The sequence below is a fragment of the Hyperoodon ampullatus genome (genome assembly GCF_949752795.1).
Source record: "Hyperoodon ampullatus genome assembly, chromosome: 14".
Taxonomy (NCBI): Eukaryota; Metazoa; Chordata; class Mammalia; order Artiodactyla; family Ziphiidae; genus Hyperoodon; species Hyperoodon ampullatus.
Window position 1 is genome coordinate 1,721,210 of NC_136927.1, and position 21,470 is coordinate 1,742,679.

The 21,470-nt window shown below is 56.7% G+C and overlaps 1 protein-coding gene across 1 annotated transcript in view; it reads right to left on the reverse strand.

Annotated features, from left to right (window-relative positions):
* MAD1L1 (mitotic arrest deficient 1 like 1) overlaps positions 1-21,470 on the reverse strand; it is a 320,736-nt gene that overhangs the window by 283,527 nt on the left and 15,739 nt on the right. The window contains exon 9 of the mRNA XM_079718283.1: positions 20,960-21,021. Coding sequence (XP_079574409.1) covers positions 20,960-21,021 — 62 coding nt within the window. The remainder of the gene's footprint in view (positions 1-20,959; positions 21,022-21,470) is intronic.

A 21,470-nucleotide genomic window follows, 5' to 3' on the forward strand; every position in this document is an offset into this window, starting at 1 on the left:
CCAGAACTCTTAACTGGAGGGGGCCCAGCCCTGCAGGCACCTCCCACCCTCAGTGTCAGATGCCAGCAGGGCAGGTGCTGAACCCGTAACTCAGGCGCCCGATCCTGCACCAGGTTCACCTCCGATAACTGCCCCCAAACAAGGTCACATCCCGTGACCAGGCTCTCCCAAACCAGAAAAAAGAAAAGAAAGTAATGCCCACGATCCTGCGTGAGCAGAAAGCCATGTGGAAAACAAGTTGTAGGGAAAGGAGACAGCAGGGCTCAGAGCTGCTTCTTTAAACCAAAGGGCCAGCCCTGTACCCTAAAGCAGGGCTCAGCACATTATGGCCTTCGGATCAAATCCAGCCTACCACCTGTTTTAAAAAATAAAGTTTTACTAGAACACGGCCACACCCATTCATTTACATACCATCTGTGGCAGCTTTCCCACTGGATAACCTATGGTTCTGTTCTGTCCTGGATCATCCTAGTTTCAGCATGAAGAGTCCCACATCCCAAGCCAAAAGGGAGGGTTGGTCACCCTATTCTGTGTTGCAAAGACAGAGTTGAATGCTTACAACAGAGACTTAATGGGCCACAAAGCCCTAAATGTTTATTACCTGGCCCTTTTCCAAAAAAAAAAAAAAAAACAAAAAACTGGCCAGCCTCTGCTGTAAATCAATCCCATCACAGGTACTAATTGTTTTAATTATGAAAACTCTAGCCTCCTAAATGGATAAGACAAGAGGAAGTACATTTTCTGTTATCAAAAGTCTTTGAATCCAAAGACTCATGCTTTGGTAACTTGGTCGTGACCCCTACTGGGACACCTCCAGCACTGCAGCTGAGCTCTAGTGAACAATAAAAATGCCCCAACTAACAGAAACACCAGTAGTAGCCACCAGTGACTCTCTTCTCAACGAAGTCTAGTGGAAAAAACCTAATGATCATACAGGCAGACCTCAGAGAGATTGTGGGTTTAGTTCCAGACGACCCAGAATACAGCAAATACTGCAATAAAGCAAGTCACGTGAATTTTTTGGTTTCCCAGCGAATGTAAAAGTTATGTTTACACTTCACTGTAGCCTATTAAGTATGCAACAGCATTATGTCTAAAACAACAATGTACCTACCTTAATGAAACAATAATGCTGTTGGATAAATGGCACCAAAAGACTTGCTTGACACAGGGTTGCCACAAACCTTCGATCTGTAAAAATGCAATATCTGCAAAGCATGATAAAACGAGGTGTGCCTGTATAAGCGTCAATAAAAAATGAGCTCTGATCAAGGAGCCTACTCTAAAACCGACCTGCTACAACTTTCCTAGCCTGAAAGAAGAGTGATAGCTGACTCCTATAACTGCAAACCTAACAAAGGCAAAACACTCCCAAGACCTAACCGCAGTCAACTCTAGCAGCACAGAAAAGGCAGAGCCAGGAAGGGCAAATGGGAAAGCAGAATTGTGCCTAAATGTCCTTCACACAGACACCCGTGAACAGCTGAGAAGCAGACAAGCAACAGTGCTCTGAGAAATGAAGTGAGATGGAAGCCTCCTCGCCTTGCTGTGGGAGGCGGTCTGGCTCCACGAAACTGAAGAGCGGTTTGCACGTAATGAACAACTAACTGCTAATCCGCTAACTGTGCCACCGCTCGCTGTCCGCCTCCACCTTGCACAGCCTCCCCGCCCCCGCAGGCTGGCAGGCCCTCCGTGCCCAAGTGCGGCTGGAGCCATCAGGCCTGAAGCGCTGCCACCAGCTGACGGCCTTCCTGCCGGCCCTGTGCCGCGTGCCGCTTGGGCTAAACGGGTGGGCAGCCCCCCACAGAAGCCTGTCAGTGCCAGCAGCAGGCGGACCGGCTCACAAAGACACAGGCTCCAGCTGCAGGCGCCATGTGGCCGGCCAGATGGATGGAGGTGATGGAGGGCGAGCCCACGCACAGGGGCAGGGCCAGCCAAGCACTCCAACAGGGCGCCGCAGACTCACGGGATGACCCTGGCCAGCAAGCCCCCCTTGGAGGCTGGCCCCTCCTCTGCCATGGAGAGGTACCAGCGGCCCGCCTCATCACCGGGGCCGGGAGGGAGGGTGAACGGAACATGGCGTGCACGGGCCTGAGAGACCCCAGCAGCTCTCCTCGGATGAAGCCGCCCTGTCAGCGTGAAGACCCTCTTCAGGGCGGGGACTATCTGTAAACAGACAAGCTCTGGGGCCTCTTGTCAGCCTCCAACTTACAGACCAGGGCCTTCTGCCCACCAACATTATTCAAATCCAGCAAAGCTACAACCAAGGTTTGTCTCCAGCTAAGCTGGACACTCCCCCAACATGCTGCTGTCTACGTGTCCTCCGCACAGGCCCATCTTCAACTCGCCGCACCTCAAGGGGCTCCCCTCAGTCTCACCGTTTAGAACCATCTGTCTGCGTGCTGTGAGCGCAGAGCTGTGGTGTGTAACTCGGACCCGCGATGTCTAGCAGACAGCGGGGTCTCAACTCGTGTGCGAGGAATGAACACACGAGTGCCTCTCCCCAAAATCACCACTCTCTCAACAGACATTAACCCAAAGAGGAGCTGGAAGGACGGATGGAAACAGACTGGCCTTGACCACGCGACACCCTCCCAAGTCCGGAGGGCACCTGGCAGGAGGCCCACACCCTCCACTGTCCACCACGACTTGACTAACACAACCCTCTGCTCGTGGGCAGACCGTCCCACCGAACCCGACGGGGCGCCCTCACGCAGCAGGCAGTACCACTGCCCTCCCGTGTTACAGGGCCTGGGAGTCTGCAGTGTGCCAGACAGCTGCCCAGACTTCCGCCAGCCGGGGTCCAGCCAAGGACCGAAGCTCCTCTAGGTGACAGCAGAGGAGAGAGGCCCACAGAACGGAAACACCTTCCCCACCTGTCAGCTGCAGGATTAAATCCAAACTCCACAGCACGACCCAAACACCGTCAGGATCTGACCCCTGCCAACCCCCAGGCACCCTGGCTAGAACCATGTGGAACCAGGCGACTTCTCCTAGCACTACCAGTCTCTGGCTGGTGTGCGCGTGCACAAGCCACTTCCCTGCCCTGGAACCTCTCGGCCTCGTGTCAAGCACCCCGTCTTCCAGGAGCCACACTGGACGCCTGAGTATGGACTCTTCCAGACGGGAGCCCACTCATGACCCCCACGCCCACAGCTGCAGCCTGGCGCCCAGCACGGGGCCTGGCACGTCACAAGCCCTCAGGAAGCGTCCACAGGGAAGGAGGTGGGGAGGGAGGCTGGTAAGAGGCAACGGCAGGCAATGGAAAGCAGGCAGGCCTTGCTGGGGGACCTGGGCGCGCCCCACCGCCTCTCACGGGAGGCCGCAGCTCGCCCCCCTCCCTTCTCCTCTCTTCCCAGCAGGAAGGCTCAGCTCTCCCCGACCCCTTCAGCGAACAATAATCTCCACTGCCCTCTGATCAAACTGGACACCAACCCAAGCCGGGCAGACACTCCGCTTCGCACAGCCCCCAGATCACTGAGGACAAAGCCAGAGGAGCAGCGGGTGTTGTTTTCCGGGTTTCGTTCGTTTAGATCCACTTCCCCGGAGCCTCGCAGAAAAGGGGAGTTTGCAGTGCTGCTCACTCGGGGCCCCAGAGCTGCCTATGGCTCCCCGTGGCCCAGCCTGGGTCCCAGAGGCTTCCTGCGGGGCCTGCGTGGGCTCAGAGGCTCTCCCATGTGTGTGGGAGCCCGCTCACCGACGGAGGAAGAGGAACAAGGCCGAGAGGGGACCCATGCCGCACCCTCCGGCTCACGCCTGGGGGATACCAGGCGTCCCCCTCTCAGGTGGCGGTGCTGGCCAGGCTGTCCCAGGCCCACAGACACACATCCGAACACGCACGCACTGCCCCTCAGAAACCCTCCTCCTTTAGAAGAGAGCCCGAGAGCTGCGCGCTAAGAGCTGAGGGCAGGGCTTCCACAGTCACCAGGGGAAACTCACTGATTCCAGGGCTTTGCCAGGAGCACAGAAATCCACGAGGGGCTCAGCACCTTCCCTCTCAAGTTTCCAGGCCTAAGTCTTCACAAGTGTCACTGTCACAGCCGGGGCAGGGCTGCACGGCCCACCCTGACCTCTGGCAAACTCTATCCTTCAGAAATACACGGGTACGCGGCAGAACAGGCTAGAGGGTTTCTCTCCAGACTGAACGCAGGGAGACCCGAAGGAAGACAACATCCCATCTCCCGGGACATACGGGGTCTGGTGCATGTCCCAAGGTCTCCTTGCTCCAAGCACACTGTCCCCCCACCAGGGGACAGGGATGACACACACTGTGGCCACCACACGCAATCGCTCTGCCAACCATCTCCTTCTGCAGAGGCGGCGGCGGAAGTTTAGGCTCAGGCACGCTTCGCAGAGCTTTCTGACCGGGGACGGGCTGAGGCCCCGTCCCAGCTGTCTGCTGTCCCGCTCCATGTCTGCCCCCAGGCCAGCTAGGCCAGGCCTGTCGGCGACCACACCAAAGTGACTCAGGGGAGGCCTCACCTCCAGACCTGTGCACATCCGACGTTTCTTGTGGCCATTTCAATGACGCTTCAAATGCACACACCCCACCCAGCGCACAAGCTCTCCTGCCTAAGAGCCGAACCCTGAGCACGCCACTGTCCCATCTCCCTGCACCCTCAGGGCGTCCCCACCCTCCCCCGTCCCCCACCTAGCCCAGGTCCCGTCTTCTCGCATCTGTGTGAGGACACCTCCCGGCTTCCTCTCTGTCCCTGTGCTCCTCCTGCGCCAAACAGGAGCCAAGTGGTCATCTCAACGTCCAAAGCCGCCCGTGTCACAGCCGGCAAAGCCCGTTAACGGCTGTCAGCACGGCCCTCGGGGCCCACCTGGGCCAGCGGGACACTCGCCTGTCCTCTGTCTCTCAGGCTGCCCAGGTGGTCCCTGTCCTGTCCTGTGAACTCACCCTCCCCTCCCACCCCACAGGCCTTGGACAGAAGCCCTCCACCACCCTTCAGCTCAGCCCCAGGTGCTGTCCTCAGAGAAGCCTGCCCTGCCACAGCCCACAGCACCCCTGGCCTGGATCAGGCCACCTCAAAGTTCCCAAAGCATCAGACACCTGTCTCCTGGCCCGGCTGCCCCTGCCTACTGTGAGTGTGATGCCCTCAAGAGCAGGTACCTCCCAGAAGGGCAAGGACCATGTGCAGGGCTGGCTGTGCCCAGCACGCACCCACCACCCTGTAAGGCCAGGCTCGGCCAGGCCTCCCCAGGTCCGGCACGCATTCTGCCCACGGGTACCCGAGGCAAGTGATGGGACAGACACCAAGGACCCACAGCCAGGGCAGGGACAAGCTGTGGCCAAGGAGTACCATCACAATGAACAGAGACTGACACCATACAGGAGTCGAACTTCCAGCAAAGGCTTCTTGGGCCCTTCCTCAGGCAAGAGAGTAAGAAAACACGCTGCACAACACTGTAAAGCGACCATACTCCAATAAAAATTAATAAAGAAAAGACAAGACACTGCCAATAACGCAGGTGGAATTACTGACCAATGAAAAACAGACTTCCTGATAAAGGGCCTTGCTTGTTGCAGTGGTGTCAATGAACCACTCCTTAGACCAAGCTGCTTGGAACAGGGTTTATTTGCTCAGAGGTGGAGCTGACTGTACTAAATTAAGGATGGGGATGGGAATTCCCTGGTGGTCCAGTGGTTAGGACTCCACACTTTCACTGCCATGGGCCCAGGTTCAATCCCTGGTCGAGGAACGAAGATCCCACAAGCTGTGTGGCATGGCCAAAAATAAATAAATAAATAAATAAGGATGAGGAATCACCCCACCTGAGCTTGCTCTGTCACAGTTCCGCACAGTTACTTCCTCCCCTGTAATAAAACCACAACTGTGAGTGGAAAGCTTCCCGGGATCCCTGTGAGCCCTCGCGGTGATCACGGAACCTGAGGGTGGTCTTGGGGACCCATAAACACAGAAGGGAGGCAGTCTCCTGCACCGGCCCCTAACTCTGCAACAGCCATACAGTGAAGCACGAAATGACTTATTAAAGCGCACTCTCCACATGTGTGCGGAGGGCCCTGGGAGCTGTGCTGAGCAGGAAGGGTGGGCTGAGGAACCGGGCACTGAAGGCGCCACAAGCGGAGGAAGGGCCAATGCACCGGCGTGTGTGTTAGCAAACACACGCACAAAGCATTTGCGGGAAAAATGCACCAAACCTGTTAACACTGGCTGCCTTCAGGGACGGAGACGGTGCTGAGAGAGTGTCTTGAGGGCTGAGCCATGTGATAGCGTGGCCGGTTCACAGAAGCTCCTCCAGAGCCCCCAGATCCGAAATGATAGGCGTCTGTCTCCAGTTCTGCTTCCCAAAGGCCAGAGAAGACACCCACTCAGCTTCCCTATCCCGAGGCATCCGCGCCATGTAGTACGAGTCTCCATGACAGACATGGCAACAGCGGAAGCTCAAGACACAACCTTCAGAGATAAAGTAAAAGTGCAGTGTGCAAATACAGTGAAACTTCACCTGTCTGAAGTGGGATTAACCTGATACCACCTCCCCGCCAAGTCTGACACCTGTTACAAAAGCCAGACCGGAGAGCTCTGGAGGGAAAGGCCAATTCTCCTCCCCCAAGCTCACATGGGCTTCTCACCACCTGCTTCGCCAAATCCATGCAAGGCCCCGTCCTCCTCGGCTCCCCTTGCGTGGGGTCTGGCCACACCAGAGCCCAACCCTCCCAGAGGTGAGCTCTGCTCCTGACGGCCAGGACCTCTGCTCACTTCACTTACAAGACGGAAAATTCCAGGGCGCAGGCATGACTGGCCCAGCCCCACACAGAGCCTCACCCAAAGCAGGGATGCAGTCCAAGACTGCTTTGGAATTCTCAGTGAACTACCCTTCATCCAAGTTGTCACCAGCTCGCACGCACAGACAAGTGGTAGCACCGAAATGGATAAATCAGGAAGTGAGATCCACCCATACCATTGCTGGTCCAGCTACTTCAGTGCTAAGAGCATGTAAGACCCTTTATTTAAAAAAAAAGAAAGTACTCAGCTATTTCCAAAAGCTATTTTTTAACATATTGTTACAAAAACTCTTCAGTTAATAAAAAAGGTATTTTAATATCCCCAATCTATAAGCCCTATCGATCTATCATCTTTTTAAAATATCCATTTAACTGAAAAAGCCTCCCTGACCCTCCCCTCCCATTTGAGTTTAACCTTAAAACTCTGCAACACCACAAGGCTGGGGACGTTAAAAACATGCCAAGTGTTCTTGAGCCAATTTAAACGAAGACGCACCCCTTCCCTTGGACACCTACATCCCACCCTTCGGGAGGGCAAGAGGGAGCCTGTGCCTTGGTCCACTGGCCCGGAGACTGGGGGGAAGGCGGGCCCACGCCCTGGTCAGCACACCAGGGAAGGGCAGGAGACGGACCGGATGCCTTCTGCCCAGTGAGTTCTGAAAATTGTCACAAATGTTTGACACGTCAACACTACCTGAAAGGTATAAAACCCTTTCCCCTGGGACTTCCCTGGTGGTGCAGTAGTTAAGAATCTGCCTGCCAATGCAGGGGACACGGGTTCGATCCCTGGTCCAGGAAGATCCCACATGCCACGGAGAACTAAGCCCATGAGTCACAACTACTCAGCCTGCGCTCTAGAGCCCGTGAGCCACAACTACTGAGCCCGTGTGCCACAACTACTGAGCCCGTGTGCCACAACTACTGAAGCCCATACGCCTAGAGCCCATGCTCCACAGCAAGAGAACCACCGCAATGAGAAGCCCGCACACCTCAAGGAAGATCAGCCCCCGCTCGCCGCAACTAGAGAAAGCCCGCGCGCAGCAACAAAGACCCAACGCAGCCATAAATTTATTTATTTATTTAAAAAACAACAACAACAACAACAAAAAACCCTTCCCCTTCACTCCGTCTGAACCTGGGCAACCCAGGGAGGGAGCCCAACACGGTCCTCAGAGATCATCTTGCTCAAGCGCCGGGCTCCTGAGACAGAGGCCAGAAAGCGCAGGGACAAGCCCCCGAGCCAAGGCCCTGTGCCCCACCATCAGCTCCAGGAGCTGGGAGTCCCAGCAGCAGCGGCCATCTCTGAACGAGCTAAAGGCAGAGACGCCCTCTCGGACAGCGGCTCCCAGCAGGTCCCAGGAGCTGGGCTTCCTCTGATGTTCCCAGGGAAATCCAGACAGCTGGCTTTCCAGCCCAAGAGCAGCCTGAAAGCACCCCCGCTGCACCTCACTGCGGGCTGGACTCCAGGGGCCGCGGCCTGATCCCCCGGCAGCGTTGAGTGCATGGCCAGCTCTCGGAGGGCAGCTGGCCACTGGCAGGATGGGCCACGCGGGGCGCCCTCCAGGTGGGCCTGGAGACGCGGGGCTGGACCAAACTCTGCCAGGGCCCGTGGGGAGGGCTGACAAGCAGCGGCGCTGGATCCCCGGCACCCTTAGGGGCTGGGAAGTCAGGAGAGTGGGAAAGGAAGAAGTTGGTGGCAACTTCTAACAACTTTTATGGGAGAAAGCTCCAAACTGGCACAGAGGCCACAGTGCAGTGCAATGACCCTCCTGTGCCTCCCAGGGGCCAGGCACCGAGGTTCTGCCATCTGGTTTCATCCAACACTCCACCCTCCAGCCCAACCTCATGTTTTCTAACCTGTTTTGTGACAGACGTTTTGCCTCACAACTTTACCTGAACTCACCGACAGGACGCTGACAAGTGGGCACACATGTAACCCGGGTCCCCACCTCCCCCAGGAGGTCCCGCCAGCCCCTTCCCAACCAGCCCTCAACTAACTTCAGGCAACCGCCAGGCTGGGTTGTTTTGGTCTTTTGTGGGGTTCTTTCTGGCCTTAAGATTAGTCTTGCCTGTTCTAAAACAATTTTTAAAATTTCAGCAGCCTTCTTTCTCCCACTGAGCTCCCCGATGTGTGTGCATCTCAGATAAAGCCCTGCTGATGGAGGACGGTCTGAAAGCGGGCCCTGCCGCTGATCAGGTCAGTCCATCGCCCTGGACCCTGAGAGTCCCTCTTGCCCGGATGTCCTTCCCCGCAGCGCCCCGGCCTGCACTGTGTTCAGGACGAGCAGAGGCCCAGACACCACCCCACGCTGTCACAGCTGTCATGAGGCCAGGAGTCACCACAGCGGGGGACACACATGAGGGCATTCCCTCCAGTCTCAGCGCCAACAACAGCAACACACCAAGTCACAGGGTGGCTCCTACCCCACGGATGCCGGATCATGAAGAACCTTCCAGGCACTGCCAGGAGGCTCCAGGCCAACTAAGCAGCCACCTGGGGCAGGGTGACAGGACCAAGGCAGGCAGCCAGGGCTTCACCTGGGGCGCTTCCCACCCTCCACGCACACGTGTTTGCACGCGGCCTGTGTGCACACAGGAACACCTCTGTGCCTTTATTAAGCCAACCTGAGTTCTCTTTCGAGTTAGAGTAAAAACATCACAGAGGAATGAAATGCTCTCCATGTGGTTTTCTCCACAAAGGAAAGTGGGGAGGGGAACGATACTTACCAAGTCTCTCCAGCATCTTCTGCTTCCTGAGTCAGGGTGGAAAAAGAACAGGAAGGGAGTCTGCCAGGAACACCTGCGCCCCTTTCCCCCCCGAGCCCCCCTTTCCTAGCCCCAGGGTGCGCCGTGGTTTGCGCCAAAGCAGCAGCAGGAGGCCCGCAGAGGGCGTCCCGCTCTCTCCTCAGAGCCCCCCCCACTCCTGCCGGCCAGCTGAGCTCTCCACCGTCGGACGGCCAAGACCGCCCCCCACCCAGCCACCCCGCTGCCTGAGCAACAGCCTGCTCTCAAGGCCCAAGGCCTGGACCACAGAGAGCTGGCCACCCCGCATCCCAGACACCCTGGTATCCCCGAGAACACAACACGTAAACACCTTCCATCTGGGCCACCAAAGCGGCGGAGGTCTGGGGCACGTGGTCTTCAACAGAGGAAATGCTCACTGGGGATCCGGCATGCCGGTCACGGACTGGGGGCCACATCTGGCTGCACGCCGGCGACAGTCCCCAAGACAAACGTCCCTGCCACGTGCTCTCAACGGCCGCCTGCCTGCCAGGCCCTAGAGCACGAGCCTGGGCACAGTCGTGGGCGTAGGGCAACTGGGGGAGCAAGGGCCCAGCCACCCGCCCGGAGGAAACTGTGCCCCAGTCTGCAGACAGACAGGTCGCGACGGCCCCACGAGCCGAGGGGGAGAGCCAGGTCTCCGTCACGACCCCCCAAGCGGTGTGGGCTGCCCACCCTGCTGGCCCGGGGTGTTTTGCTTGTGACTGTCTCAGTAGCCAGAGAGCAAAGGAAGGACGCGTCCGTTCCTTCTTGGACGCCTCAGTCACGGTGCCTTGAAGAGTAAGCCTCTGTGTCCCCTCTACAGACACAGGCCCAGCGGCAATCCTGGAGGGCTGCCCCCTGCTCTCCCACCCCCAGCCACAGCCCCAGTTCCCTGTGACAGAAAGCTGAGGATGGGCGGTCAGCACAAGGACCGGCCCGGGCCATGAGAGGGGCCGACACATCACATGTGGACACACTCAGGAATACAAAATACTGAAAACCAGAGGTCCAGGTCCCCCGGCTGAGGGCACAGGACGACACACTGAAGGCGACAGAGAGCTCTCTAAGGCCACTGGTGACAAATCCTCCATAGCACCAAACCCTCACGAAGACACAACGGCAGAAGGAGCCACTGACCGGAGCCCTGCCTGAGGCTGAGGGTCTCGAAGGGGAGCTACCCACTCACGCCAGCCACCGCCCACCATCCTGGGTGCACCCGAGACCGGCCAGGGAAGGAAGAACGAGACATCCAGGGCAGCGCCCCGGGGTCCCGCCTCCACCACACGCAGACTGTGACACGGCGACACCAACCCCAGTGGGTGGCCGCCCCCACCTCCACCACCACCGACTCGCCAGCACCACCCTCGCTGGTGCCACCTCTCCCTGCACCCGGGACACTTTCCTCCCGCTTCACCTCCCTCCTCTCATCCTCAGGACCCCACTCCCACCTGCCAAGGGACACTTCCCAGGAGACAGAGCTCATCCAAGGCGACAGCCAGAGCCTGTGCGGTGCCGAGGCCGGCACACAGTGGGTCTGGCACACAGTAGGCCTGGGAGCGCTTGCTGAACTGGCCCAGACACCATCCCACAACCACTGGGTGGGGCCTGACAGGAGCCTGAGCAGCGTGTCAGAGCTGCGGCGTGTGCAGCACAGCAGCCTCGGCATTCAGCTCCTGAGACGCTCAAATGGAAACAGAACTTCTGACTGCAGGGCAGCCTGGCCTCTGCACCAGAACAAGAGCAGAACGTGAGGAAGGGAAGCTGGAGTAATGCCAGGCCGCCGCCCCAACAGCCCCGTGCTGAGCTCGTCTCCTGGTCTCCAGTGCAACTCAGCAAAAAGGGCCCTGCTTCAAAGACTGCCTGCTTCACAGGCACAGGAGCCCCAGCTTGAGCCCCTCACCACTAACAAGAGGCCAGCCCATCCCTGAGCCCATCCCTGAGTGCATCCCTGGCCTCCAGCTGGTCTTGGAGAATCCGAACCATGTCCCCAGGTGGTCAGCCGCCCGTGGGAAGGGGGCACCGGGCCTTGGGAGGAGTGGGGTATGGGCACAGACTGACCATGGACTCGGGGCACCTGCTCTGCCCTCAAGAGACCTGAGGCAGAGCTCGATGGGAAGAGGAGCAGCTCTAGCTTCCGACCAAATGACAGTGGCCGTGGGAAAGGATGACAGAGCTTGCAACCGTGTGCAGCTAACCCCCAGGTGACCCTGGGTGACACAGTTCAGAGGCCTCTCCTCGCAGCCTCAAAGCTGACACTCAAGGGTGTCAGGTGGGGAAGCCCAGGCGCAAATGCCCAGTGAAATACCCCTCAACTGTTCCCTGCAGCCGCCCAAGATACTGGCCCTCCAAAGGCCATGGTGACTGCTGGAAATAGCAGGGCAGGCCCTCGGGGGACTGCTCCAGAGGAAGCCGTGCAGCCACCAGCCCCTTCATCCCTTCCTGTCCTCTCAGGACACCCCCCACTCTGCCTGGGGACTGGGGGCCTGGGCCTCCACAAGGGAGGGGCCTGGTGCATAACTGGACCTCAGCAAGCACCTGCCAAGTCTGAACCAACTGGGACCCCAGAGCTGCCTTCTCGTTCTCCCAAATAAGCCCCTGGGAATCCAGCAGAGCCTAATTTGTCTAAATCCTTTTATTATCTGGCTTTAGGTTTTCTTTTTACATGAATTTAAAAAGAGGCACAGAAGTAGAAGAGCCGTATCTACAAAACTGGGAGAAAAGCCTCCCAAAAGAGCCAAGTGAGAAGCACAGGAGGACAGACCCGCCTGAGTCCGGGACCCACTTCGCTGAGCGCCCGGCTGCTGCGCGGCCTGGGGAGAGCACATGCAGGGGATGCGGCCCTGGAAGAGTCGGGAAGAGTTTCTTCTGGAAAGCATTTCTCTCTTACGTTCCCTACAATGCTGCAAAGCCCACAGCCCATGGCCTGCTCTGAGCACGCAGAGTCAGGGGGACGGGGCTGTGCCCACTGGGTCTCCGTCAGAGCTTCCCAACCTGCCCAAGCCCAACTAGAACAAAGCAGTTTCTTCTCCCACTGGGGCCAAGCAAGCCTGTCAGGGACACTGGTCCGTCCACACCTTGCTGCACAAATCCAGCAGGCAGAGACCGGTCCACATTGCTGCCAACTCTGAAACCTCACCAGGGAGCGGGAGATGGGCAGGGGCTGCTCCCCCGAGGCCCGGACTGGACTGTAGCTGAAAGACTGACCGTTGTCAGGAAGCTCTCGGCTACACTTGTTTTCTGCTTCCCACTGGGACACGCTGTGAATGACGCCGGGGCTCTGTCACAGCAGCCAAGCAAGCCAAAGGACGCCCTACCCGAGTCCCATCAAACCACAAACGCACCAAACAAAGCCGTCACGACGCCATCACTCACTTACCCAACGTTTAGGAAACGCCCACTGGATTTAGGCACAGAGGCTCTAAAGACAGGCCCCTGCTCCTAGTTCACGAGACTGAAGCCTGAGGCTGACCAGTGCAGAAAACACAACCTCCAAGGCAAAAAGAAGCTGGGGACTCAGCCGCCCACAATGAGTAAACGCACGGGCACAACTGCTGTAGGCCTCCATGGGGATGGAAAGGGCTGAGATGGGTTCAGAAGTGCCCGGCCTCTGCCTGCACCCTGTGGGGGAGGAAGCTCACGGCTCTGGGGCTGTTCTCAGGGAGCCTGGCTGGGAGCTGACACCTCACAAAGGCCAGGCCTGAGGGAGAAATCAAACGTGTTTCAAGGCCCCGAGAACAGCTCGTGGGGAATGCACGAAGTAGTGAATGAACCAACAATAAAAAGGATCACAGCTGAGACCAAGGCATCAGCAGGCGGGACCAGAAGGGGCCCCGCTCACAAGCCCCCAGAAGGCCAAAGCCTTCTCCTTCCCCCTCCTCTCGTGCCTGCAAAGAAAACACACCAAGACCAATGAAAACGACCCAGACGCGTGACAGCCCAGCTACCTTCCCAAGCAGCCCCAGCGCTGCCTGTATTGATCAACCCAACACCTAGGTAATGAGAAATTGCCAACACAGTCACCAGGGTAATAAGTGTGTCCAGGGTGGTCAATAAGATCCGTTCTTAGGAGGAAATTATGCACTCCCCCTCGCCGGCCTCCTAATTGGCCTCACACATCAGGGGAAACTAGTCCCCAGGACTTGTCATCTGGCCAGCCTACAAATGTTTTTGGGAAACGTCCAGCATCAGCACTTGTCAGTTCCCAGCTTTCACTCCAGATGATGGGTCAGCAGTTTTGGGGGGGGCGCAGCTGCCAGGCCTCAGAGCCAGCAAAACCCGCCTGCCTTTCCGTCTCCCCGGTACCAGCGTCCTCTGCAGCCCCGCAGCTCCGTCACACCTGCACTCACACTGGCAGGTACTGTGCCCTCCCAGCCTGACTGAAACCAGGCCAGCTGCAGGCACAAAGGGATGGGGAAGGAGCCAAGCCACAGTGGCCCCCTTGCCACGAGCAAACTATTTCCTCGATGAAATTGGAGGCCTGGCGACAGAGGGACTCAACAGGCACCCCATGCCTGCTGAATGAGGACCCCGCCAAGAGGAGATGCTAAGAACGCTTTCTCCAATCCCAGCCACTGCAGATTTCCCGCCCCTCACTCCACCATGACCTGACCTGGGATCTCTGCGAGAACCTTTGAAAGCACGCTGCCTGGAGCAACTGATGACGCTCTCACACTGTGACAGAAAGGTCAATTACACGTTGTTGGAGGGCAATTCGGTCAAACACATATATCTTTTAGGTAAAAAAAATTCAACTTCTAAGAAGTTATCCAACCAAAACAATGCTACTTATTGGTGGGGGGAAAAAAAACCTGGAAATATCCATCAACAGGGGAATGAAGTAAATCAGAATCCATCCACACCACGGAACACTGTATAGATTCTGAAAATAATTCAGTAGGCCTATCTGTGTTGGTGCAGAAATACTGTCAGAAATTAAGTGGAAAAAAGCAAGGCTGCAGGGTAATAGTATAGAATGAGCATTTCTTAGGGGGGTGGGTACATAAAGATCTAGTATGACGAGGAAAAAAATTTTTTTAATTTTGTATCTATATGAGACAATAGATGTTCACTAAACTTACCGTGGTAATCATTTCATGATAATGTGTAAGTCCAATCATTACGCTGCAGACCTTAAACTTATAGTGTTGTTTGTTGATTACATCACAATAAAACTGGAAGAAAAAAAGAGCTTGTATGTACACACGTTTCTAGAAAGATGCCCAGGAATTTATCAGGCACTGCCTAGAAAGACGGACTGGGGGTAAGAGCGGTAACACCCCACTGCCCACCCCTGGGGGCAACCCTCAATCCTGCTCTGAGAATGGCACCCCCGGGCATAACTAGAGCACCGCGTGATGGTGCCAGACAGCAGTGACACAGGGCAAGCCCGGAGGAGGCGAGATGGGGAGGACTGAAGACCACTTTCACTTTTCACCTTCCTCCTCTGCAGAGCTGGGGTTTACCATGAAACCACCTGCCCTTCTGCAGCCCACACCGGCCTCCCCTGGTGACACTCCCATGGTGACACTCCCACAGCACTTGCCCCAAGTCCCCAAGATCCAGGAACACTGAAAAAGCCTGGGCTGGTCCCAGCTGCCCATGGGCCTTCTTTGACAAGCTCAAGAAATGGGTTCCTTCCCAAAATGAAGGCTTTAAAAAGCATCCCTATCCACTCCTGACTTCAGTCCAGGCCACCCCCTAGGCCTTTTCCTTCCCCTCACAGCTGTCAGGAGCGCCAATAACTCATCATCCTCGGACCAGCTTGACTGAAGCATGACATACATATAACTGTGTAGCTGCTGCCGTGACAGTCACAGGTGAGGGCCTCCCAGGTCCCCAATCATATCCTAACCCAAGACTTAAGGAGCCACTCAGCCTCCTTCTGTCACAGGTCAGTTTTGCCTTTTTTAAAATTTCAAGTAAATGGCATCATGCGGTGTGAACTCAATGAGGTGCCTTCTTCTGCTCAGTGAGAGTCACGTTTCTGCACACAGTACCTGTCTCCTCCTGTTTCCTGCTCAGTGATGTTCCGTTCACGTGATGGACACCTCGCTTGGTTGTGTTTGGGCTACTATGAACAAAGCTGCTGTGAACACTCACACACGAGTCTCTGTGAGGCCACACGTCTCCATTTCTCTTGGGTCAATAACCAGGAGTGGAACTGCTGGGTGGTATCACCCACGTACAGAAAGCTGCCCAGCTGTTGCCCAAGCAGCTGTGCTGTGTCCCACGGTACCACCAGTGCATGAGACCTCCAGCTGCTCCACATCTTCACCACGTCGAGAGCAGTATTTCACCGTGACCTTAATTTGTACTCCTCGTTTTTAATTAATTAATTAATTAATTAATTTGGCTGCGCTGGGTCTTAGTTGCAGCACGTGGGATCTTTAGCTGCTGCATGCGGGATCCCTGACCAGGGATGGAACCTGGGCCCCCTGCACTGGGATCACAGAGTCTTAACCACTGGACCACCAGGGAAGTCCCTATACTCCTTTTTTTTTCTTTTTTTTTTTTTTGCGGTACACAGGCCTCTCACTGCTGTGGCCTCTCCCGTTGCGGAGTGCAGGCTCCGGACGCGCAGGCTCAGCGGCCATGGCTCACGGGTCCAGCCGCTCTGCGGCATGTGGGATCTTCCCGGACCGGGGCACGAACCCGTGTCCCCTGCATCGGCAGGCGGACTCTCAACCACTGTGCCACCAGGGAAGCCCCCCTATACTCCTATTGTGACTAATGACACCGAGCATTTTTCATGTCCTTTTTCATCACTCATATCTTCTCAAAGTTATCTGTTCAAAGTCTTTCACCCATTTTTAAAATTTGGTCATCTTATCAATTTGGAAGAATATTTTCGGTACTGTGGAAGTCCTCAGTCAGACACACATGTTGCAAATATTTTCTCCTAGTCCACGTTTTGCCTTATTTTTTTCTTAACTGTGTCTTTTGAAAGCAAGTTTCTAATTTTGAAGTCTAACTTACCAATTTTTTTCATCTATGGTTCATGCTTTTTGTGTCCTAAGAACTCTTTGCCAAACCCAAGCTTCCAGAAGTTTGTTTTTACATTTAAGTCCATGCCCCACTGAACTGATTTTGTGGACAGTATGAGGTCTCTATTTGTACAGAGTCCCTGCTGTTTCAGCACCATTTGTTGAAAGACTCTCTCCCATTAAATTATCTTGTCACCTTTGACAAAAATCAATTGACTCTACATTCTTAGATTATTCCTGAACTTTCTATCCTGCCCTATTGATTTACACGCCTATCCTTACACCATGACCACCCTGTCTTGATTAATGCCGTTCACAGTGTGCCTGCAAACAGCTGCTGGAAGCCCTCTAACTCCTTCTTCCAAACTCTGACCGCCGTCGTAGGTCCCTTCCATTTCTACAGAGATTTTAGAATCAGTTTGTCGATTTCTCCCCAAAAATCCTCCTGGGACTCTGATTGGGATTGTGTTGAATCTATGAATTGTCTTAACAATACTGGGTACTCCAATCCATGAACACGGTATCTCTCTCCAGTTACTTACATTGTTATCAGGTTATCCTTAATTTCTCTCAGCAACATCTTACAGTTTCCAGTGTATGGGTCCCATACACATATTTTGTTAAATTTATCCCCAAGTATTTCGCAGACACATCACAGGGTGTCCCTCTTTCTTCAGTACCTTCAAATCATCCCAACACACCACGCTACCGAGGAATGAGGCTCAGCGAGTCACAGCCCTCCGCACCACTGCCCACTCCCTCAGTCCAACCCTCAAGGCCCTGGGACAAGAACATCCAGACACCAGACGCAGCCACCCTCCTCCCCACACCAGCACCTGCAAGTGCACAAGCCCCACCTCACCCATGCAGGGCATTCCCTCGCACCCTCAAAGTCCTGATGTCAACCTGCCCCCGACTCACATGACCCATGTGCTGGAGACAAGGGATCAGACGACGTCAAGGGTGGACAAGCTCGTGTGGCAGAGAAGGACACTCGGCCCAGCAGGCTTCCCTATAGGTTTGCACTGGCTGACACAAGAGCCAAGTCACCCCCCACCACCCTGTTATCCCCGGGTCCTCACGATTTAAGAAATCCCAAACTAGGAAGAGGGTGACCACTGTCGTGCCATGTGGACCCTTCTCTGTTCCTAACCTCTGCAAGACCACAGAGCCCTCTACAGGTCCCAAGGTCGCAGGGAGCCAGGATCACCAAGGGGGGGGGGGCGGTGCCACCTAGTGGCGGCAGCTCTCAGAAACCCACAGAGACGCTGGACGGCGGCCAGAGCCTGGGGTCATGACAGGCCCCAAATGAGCAAAATTATGGCAACACCCTGACCGAAAGACCCAACAGGGCTTCCCTGGTGGCGCAGTGGTTAAGAACCCGCCTGCCAATGCAGGGGACACGGGTTCAAGCCCTGGTCCGGGAAGATCCCACATGCCACGGAGCCCATGAGCCACAACTACTGAGCCCGTGCACCTAGAGCCCGTGCTCCGCAACAAGAGAAGCCACCGCAATGTGAAGCCTGAGCACTGCCACAAAGAGTAGCCCCCGCTCGGCGCAACTAGAGAAAGCCCGTGCACAGCAACGAAGACCCAACATAGCCTAAATAAATAAATAAAAATAAATTTTAAAAAACGAAGTATTAAAAAAGATGCAACAGACTCATGCCTGCCAGGCCAGGCCAAAACACCCTCCCAGCCCCTCGAACCTCTAATGCCAGGGCAACTGCTGGACTCCAACTTCTGCTGTCCACTGGAGCTGGCTGATCACACTTTGGGGAAGGGGTCCCCGGACTAGCACGCAAAATCTCACATCTACACGCACCCACTCGCAAACCTGTGTTTCTGTGGGGAGAAAGTATGACTTTCACCAGATTTTCAGAGATTCGTGACCCCGTGGTGAGAAACTAACGTTCCAGAAGACTCTTCCATTTACGGATGTGGAAACGGGTGTAAAAGAGACCCCACAACACACGGGGGCTAAGCTGGGGTCAGACACACGTCCAGCCACAGTTTAACAGGGTCTGAGATGGCCCGAGTTACTACTGCTGCACTGAACACTGCTTAAGTGACAAAGGGTGTCCCTCAGCTCCTGGCGGACCCCACCTTGGCCCACCAGGCAGGGGCCCCCAGACAACATCACCTTGGAACAGTGTGCGTCTGCCCCGCCCACGCCCACCCCTTTGCAGGGGCCCCACACTGCAGCAATGGGCCCCCAGCCTCTCCCTGTGTCCGAGAACCCTATGCCCGTTTCCCACCCCCACACTCAATGTCAAGAGCCGCGGGCTCCACCAAATGACCCTCCTGCTCAGAAACCGCTCGTGACTGCCCCAAACCTGGCAACAGAGCCAAACCCGTCATGGTATTCGTGGTCACACCAAGACTCAAGTCCAGTGCTGGAGAGGCGGACTCAATGGGCCTGGGCTCAGCCCAGACGTCTGCACATGCACCAAACTCCCCAGGTGATCCTGCTGACGGGCCACACTTACACCGCCAGCCTGTGACCCTCCAACCGGCACTCGACACACGTACCCGCGTAAGCGGGGCGGGAGTTGCCGGAGGTGAGGGCCCGCCCCCGACGCCCTAGTGGGGACAGGAAAGGGCGGAGGAGCTGAGGTTTCTGAGGGGCCCCCAGAAGCGGCCCAGGCACAACCACCACAAAGCACATGAAAAGAAGGCTTCTCTTTACAGGGGCTCCCACCAGGAGCCCCAGGAGATGAGGCCAGCCAGCCACACCTCACTGCTCAGCAGCGGGCACGGCCCCCAGTGCGCAGGTGCGTCTGACCCCCACCAGCATGGCGAGGCAGGCCCTGCGGCCCGGCCCGAGGGCGCGGGGCTGGCCCGGAGCAGCGCGCCGACTCCAGGAGGGGCCCTGACGGGCGGGAGAGCGGGACGGGACTCCAGCCTCCGCGAACCGCCTGTTTTCCCTCCACAAATGCGTGCCCCCCTTTCCTGCTGAGCCCGAGCTGCCAGCAGGCATGGGCAGCCCCCACCTCCGCCAGCGCTCCGAACCACCCCTTCCTTCCTCCCGCCTCCAGGGCCTGGTCACTAAGGGCAGGCGGGTGAACACACAACACGCGTAAGCACGGGACCAGCCCAGAAGCCCGCAGGCGCAGGCCCCAACCATGTGCCAGCCGCTGGGAGGTGGGCGGCGGTGGTCAGGTTTGGAAGCGGGACCAAAAGGTCTCAAGGAGCAGCTGCACCTTCCATCGTGTCCAGCACACTGACCCTTGCGCCATTCTGGCCAGAGATGGCAGCCGGCTGCACACCGGCCCTGCTGCCCTGACTGAGGCATTCAAACACTCCAGCAGCTGGTGCCACCAGGCGCGAGAGGGCCTCTGATCTCCCGCACAAGAAAAAAGTCATGGAGCTTTGTCTTCTGACGTGAGCCTCCCTGGGAGCGGGAGGGAAGCTTCCCCACTAGTTCATCAGCCCAGAGAAAAGGAGGAAACACAAAACATCTAGGCCTCGCTGGGGCCAGCCCTGCGTGACCCTGGGGTCTGCAGGGGGAGTTCAGGAAGGAACAGCCTACTCTGTCCTCTGAGACTCAGCGAGGCAGGAGGAAAACGAAGGGGCATCTTCAAGTGACAAACACCTGGAGTCCATGGTGCGATCGAACTGGTGCAGGTCCCAGAAGAGCAGTCAGAGGCTGTAATCACAGGACGGCCCTTTGAGGAGGGCTCTCTGTCTTGGCCCAGCTTGCGAGAGCAGCAGGAGAGACCCCCGAGAAGACACAGTCTTCAAGTCGCACAAGCAGATCAACAGAAGGCTCTTTAAACGCCACAGGCCCCAGGCGCCAGGACTAATCCTAAAGGACCAATCTCCCACCGCCACCCCAAGACAGGAGCAGTGGGCAGAGTCGGTCTGCAGGGGGTCCGGGCAGGGGCGGGACCTGGGGGCTAAGGGCCAGCGGTGGAGCAACGCTGGAGAAAGGGGCAGTGGCCCCAGAAGGACAGGCAGCAGGACAGATGGATTTGGGAGCAGGGAGTGGTGGGAAGATGCCTGTCTGAGAACCAGGCCCGCTCGGCCATCCAGCAGCCCAGCCTGCCATTCACCTGCTGGCATTAGCTCAACAGACAAGCTGAGACTGCTGCAAGGGCCTGATGGGAAACAATCCTCCATTACCCTGTTTTCCTTTTTTGCCCCTGAAGACTCAGTTTATCTCTACTCGTTACAACCACCTAAAAGAAATGACTTCCCTCAAAAGCAACTACTTCCTCAGTATAAACAAAAAAGAGCCCTTCAAGAAAACCCAACAATGCAGGGCCCACACCTGCCAGCGCTCTGTCGAGAATGTCCCGTCCTCGGCGGGGAGAGTCCCTACTTCCATTTCCTTAAACCTCAGCAGCCGCAGGCAGGGCCTCTGCTGGAGGGAACCAGGCTGGCAGGGCCCATTTTGCCAAAGGTGCCAGCCGTGTGGAAAAAAGGTGGGGACCCTGTGGCCCCGGCGCCCTCCGCCTACCTGATGCTCAAGCCCGTGGTCTGGTCCAGCCTCTCCCAGCTCTGCAGCTTCGTCAGCAGCCTCTGAAAAGACATGGAAGTAGAGCCCTTAGAGCGCTGTGCCCATCATCTCCATGCAAGCACCGGGCCCTCCCACCTCCTCCACACACGCACCTCGACCCCCAGCACAGCAGCACCACACAAAACCGACGATGTCACCTCCCTGATCCTCCAGAACGGCCTGTCCTGATCGCTGAGCTAAAACGCAGAAACGCGCCCATCCACTCCAAAGCATACAGGTTGCTTCCCAACCGCTGAAGCTACACTGCGTGCTTAACATCTCATTCATTCCTGGCTCCGTAACGTCAAGGTTCCCAGCAGGCCAGAAGGACTGCGGGCTGGGGAAAGGGGTTGGGGGCAGACAGCCTCCTGGACGGTCCTGCGATAACCACCTGTGCCCCAGGGGGCAGACGCTGCCCACGGCCTTGTCGCCCATCCTCCAGGTGCTCCTCAGGATGCCAAGCCCCAGGGCA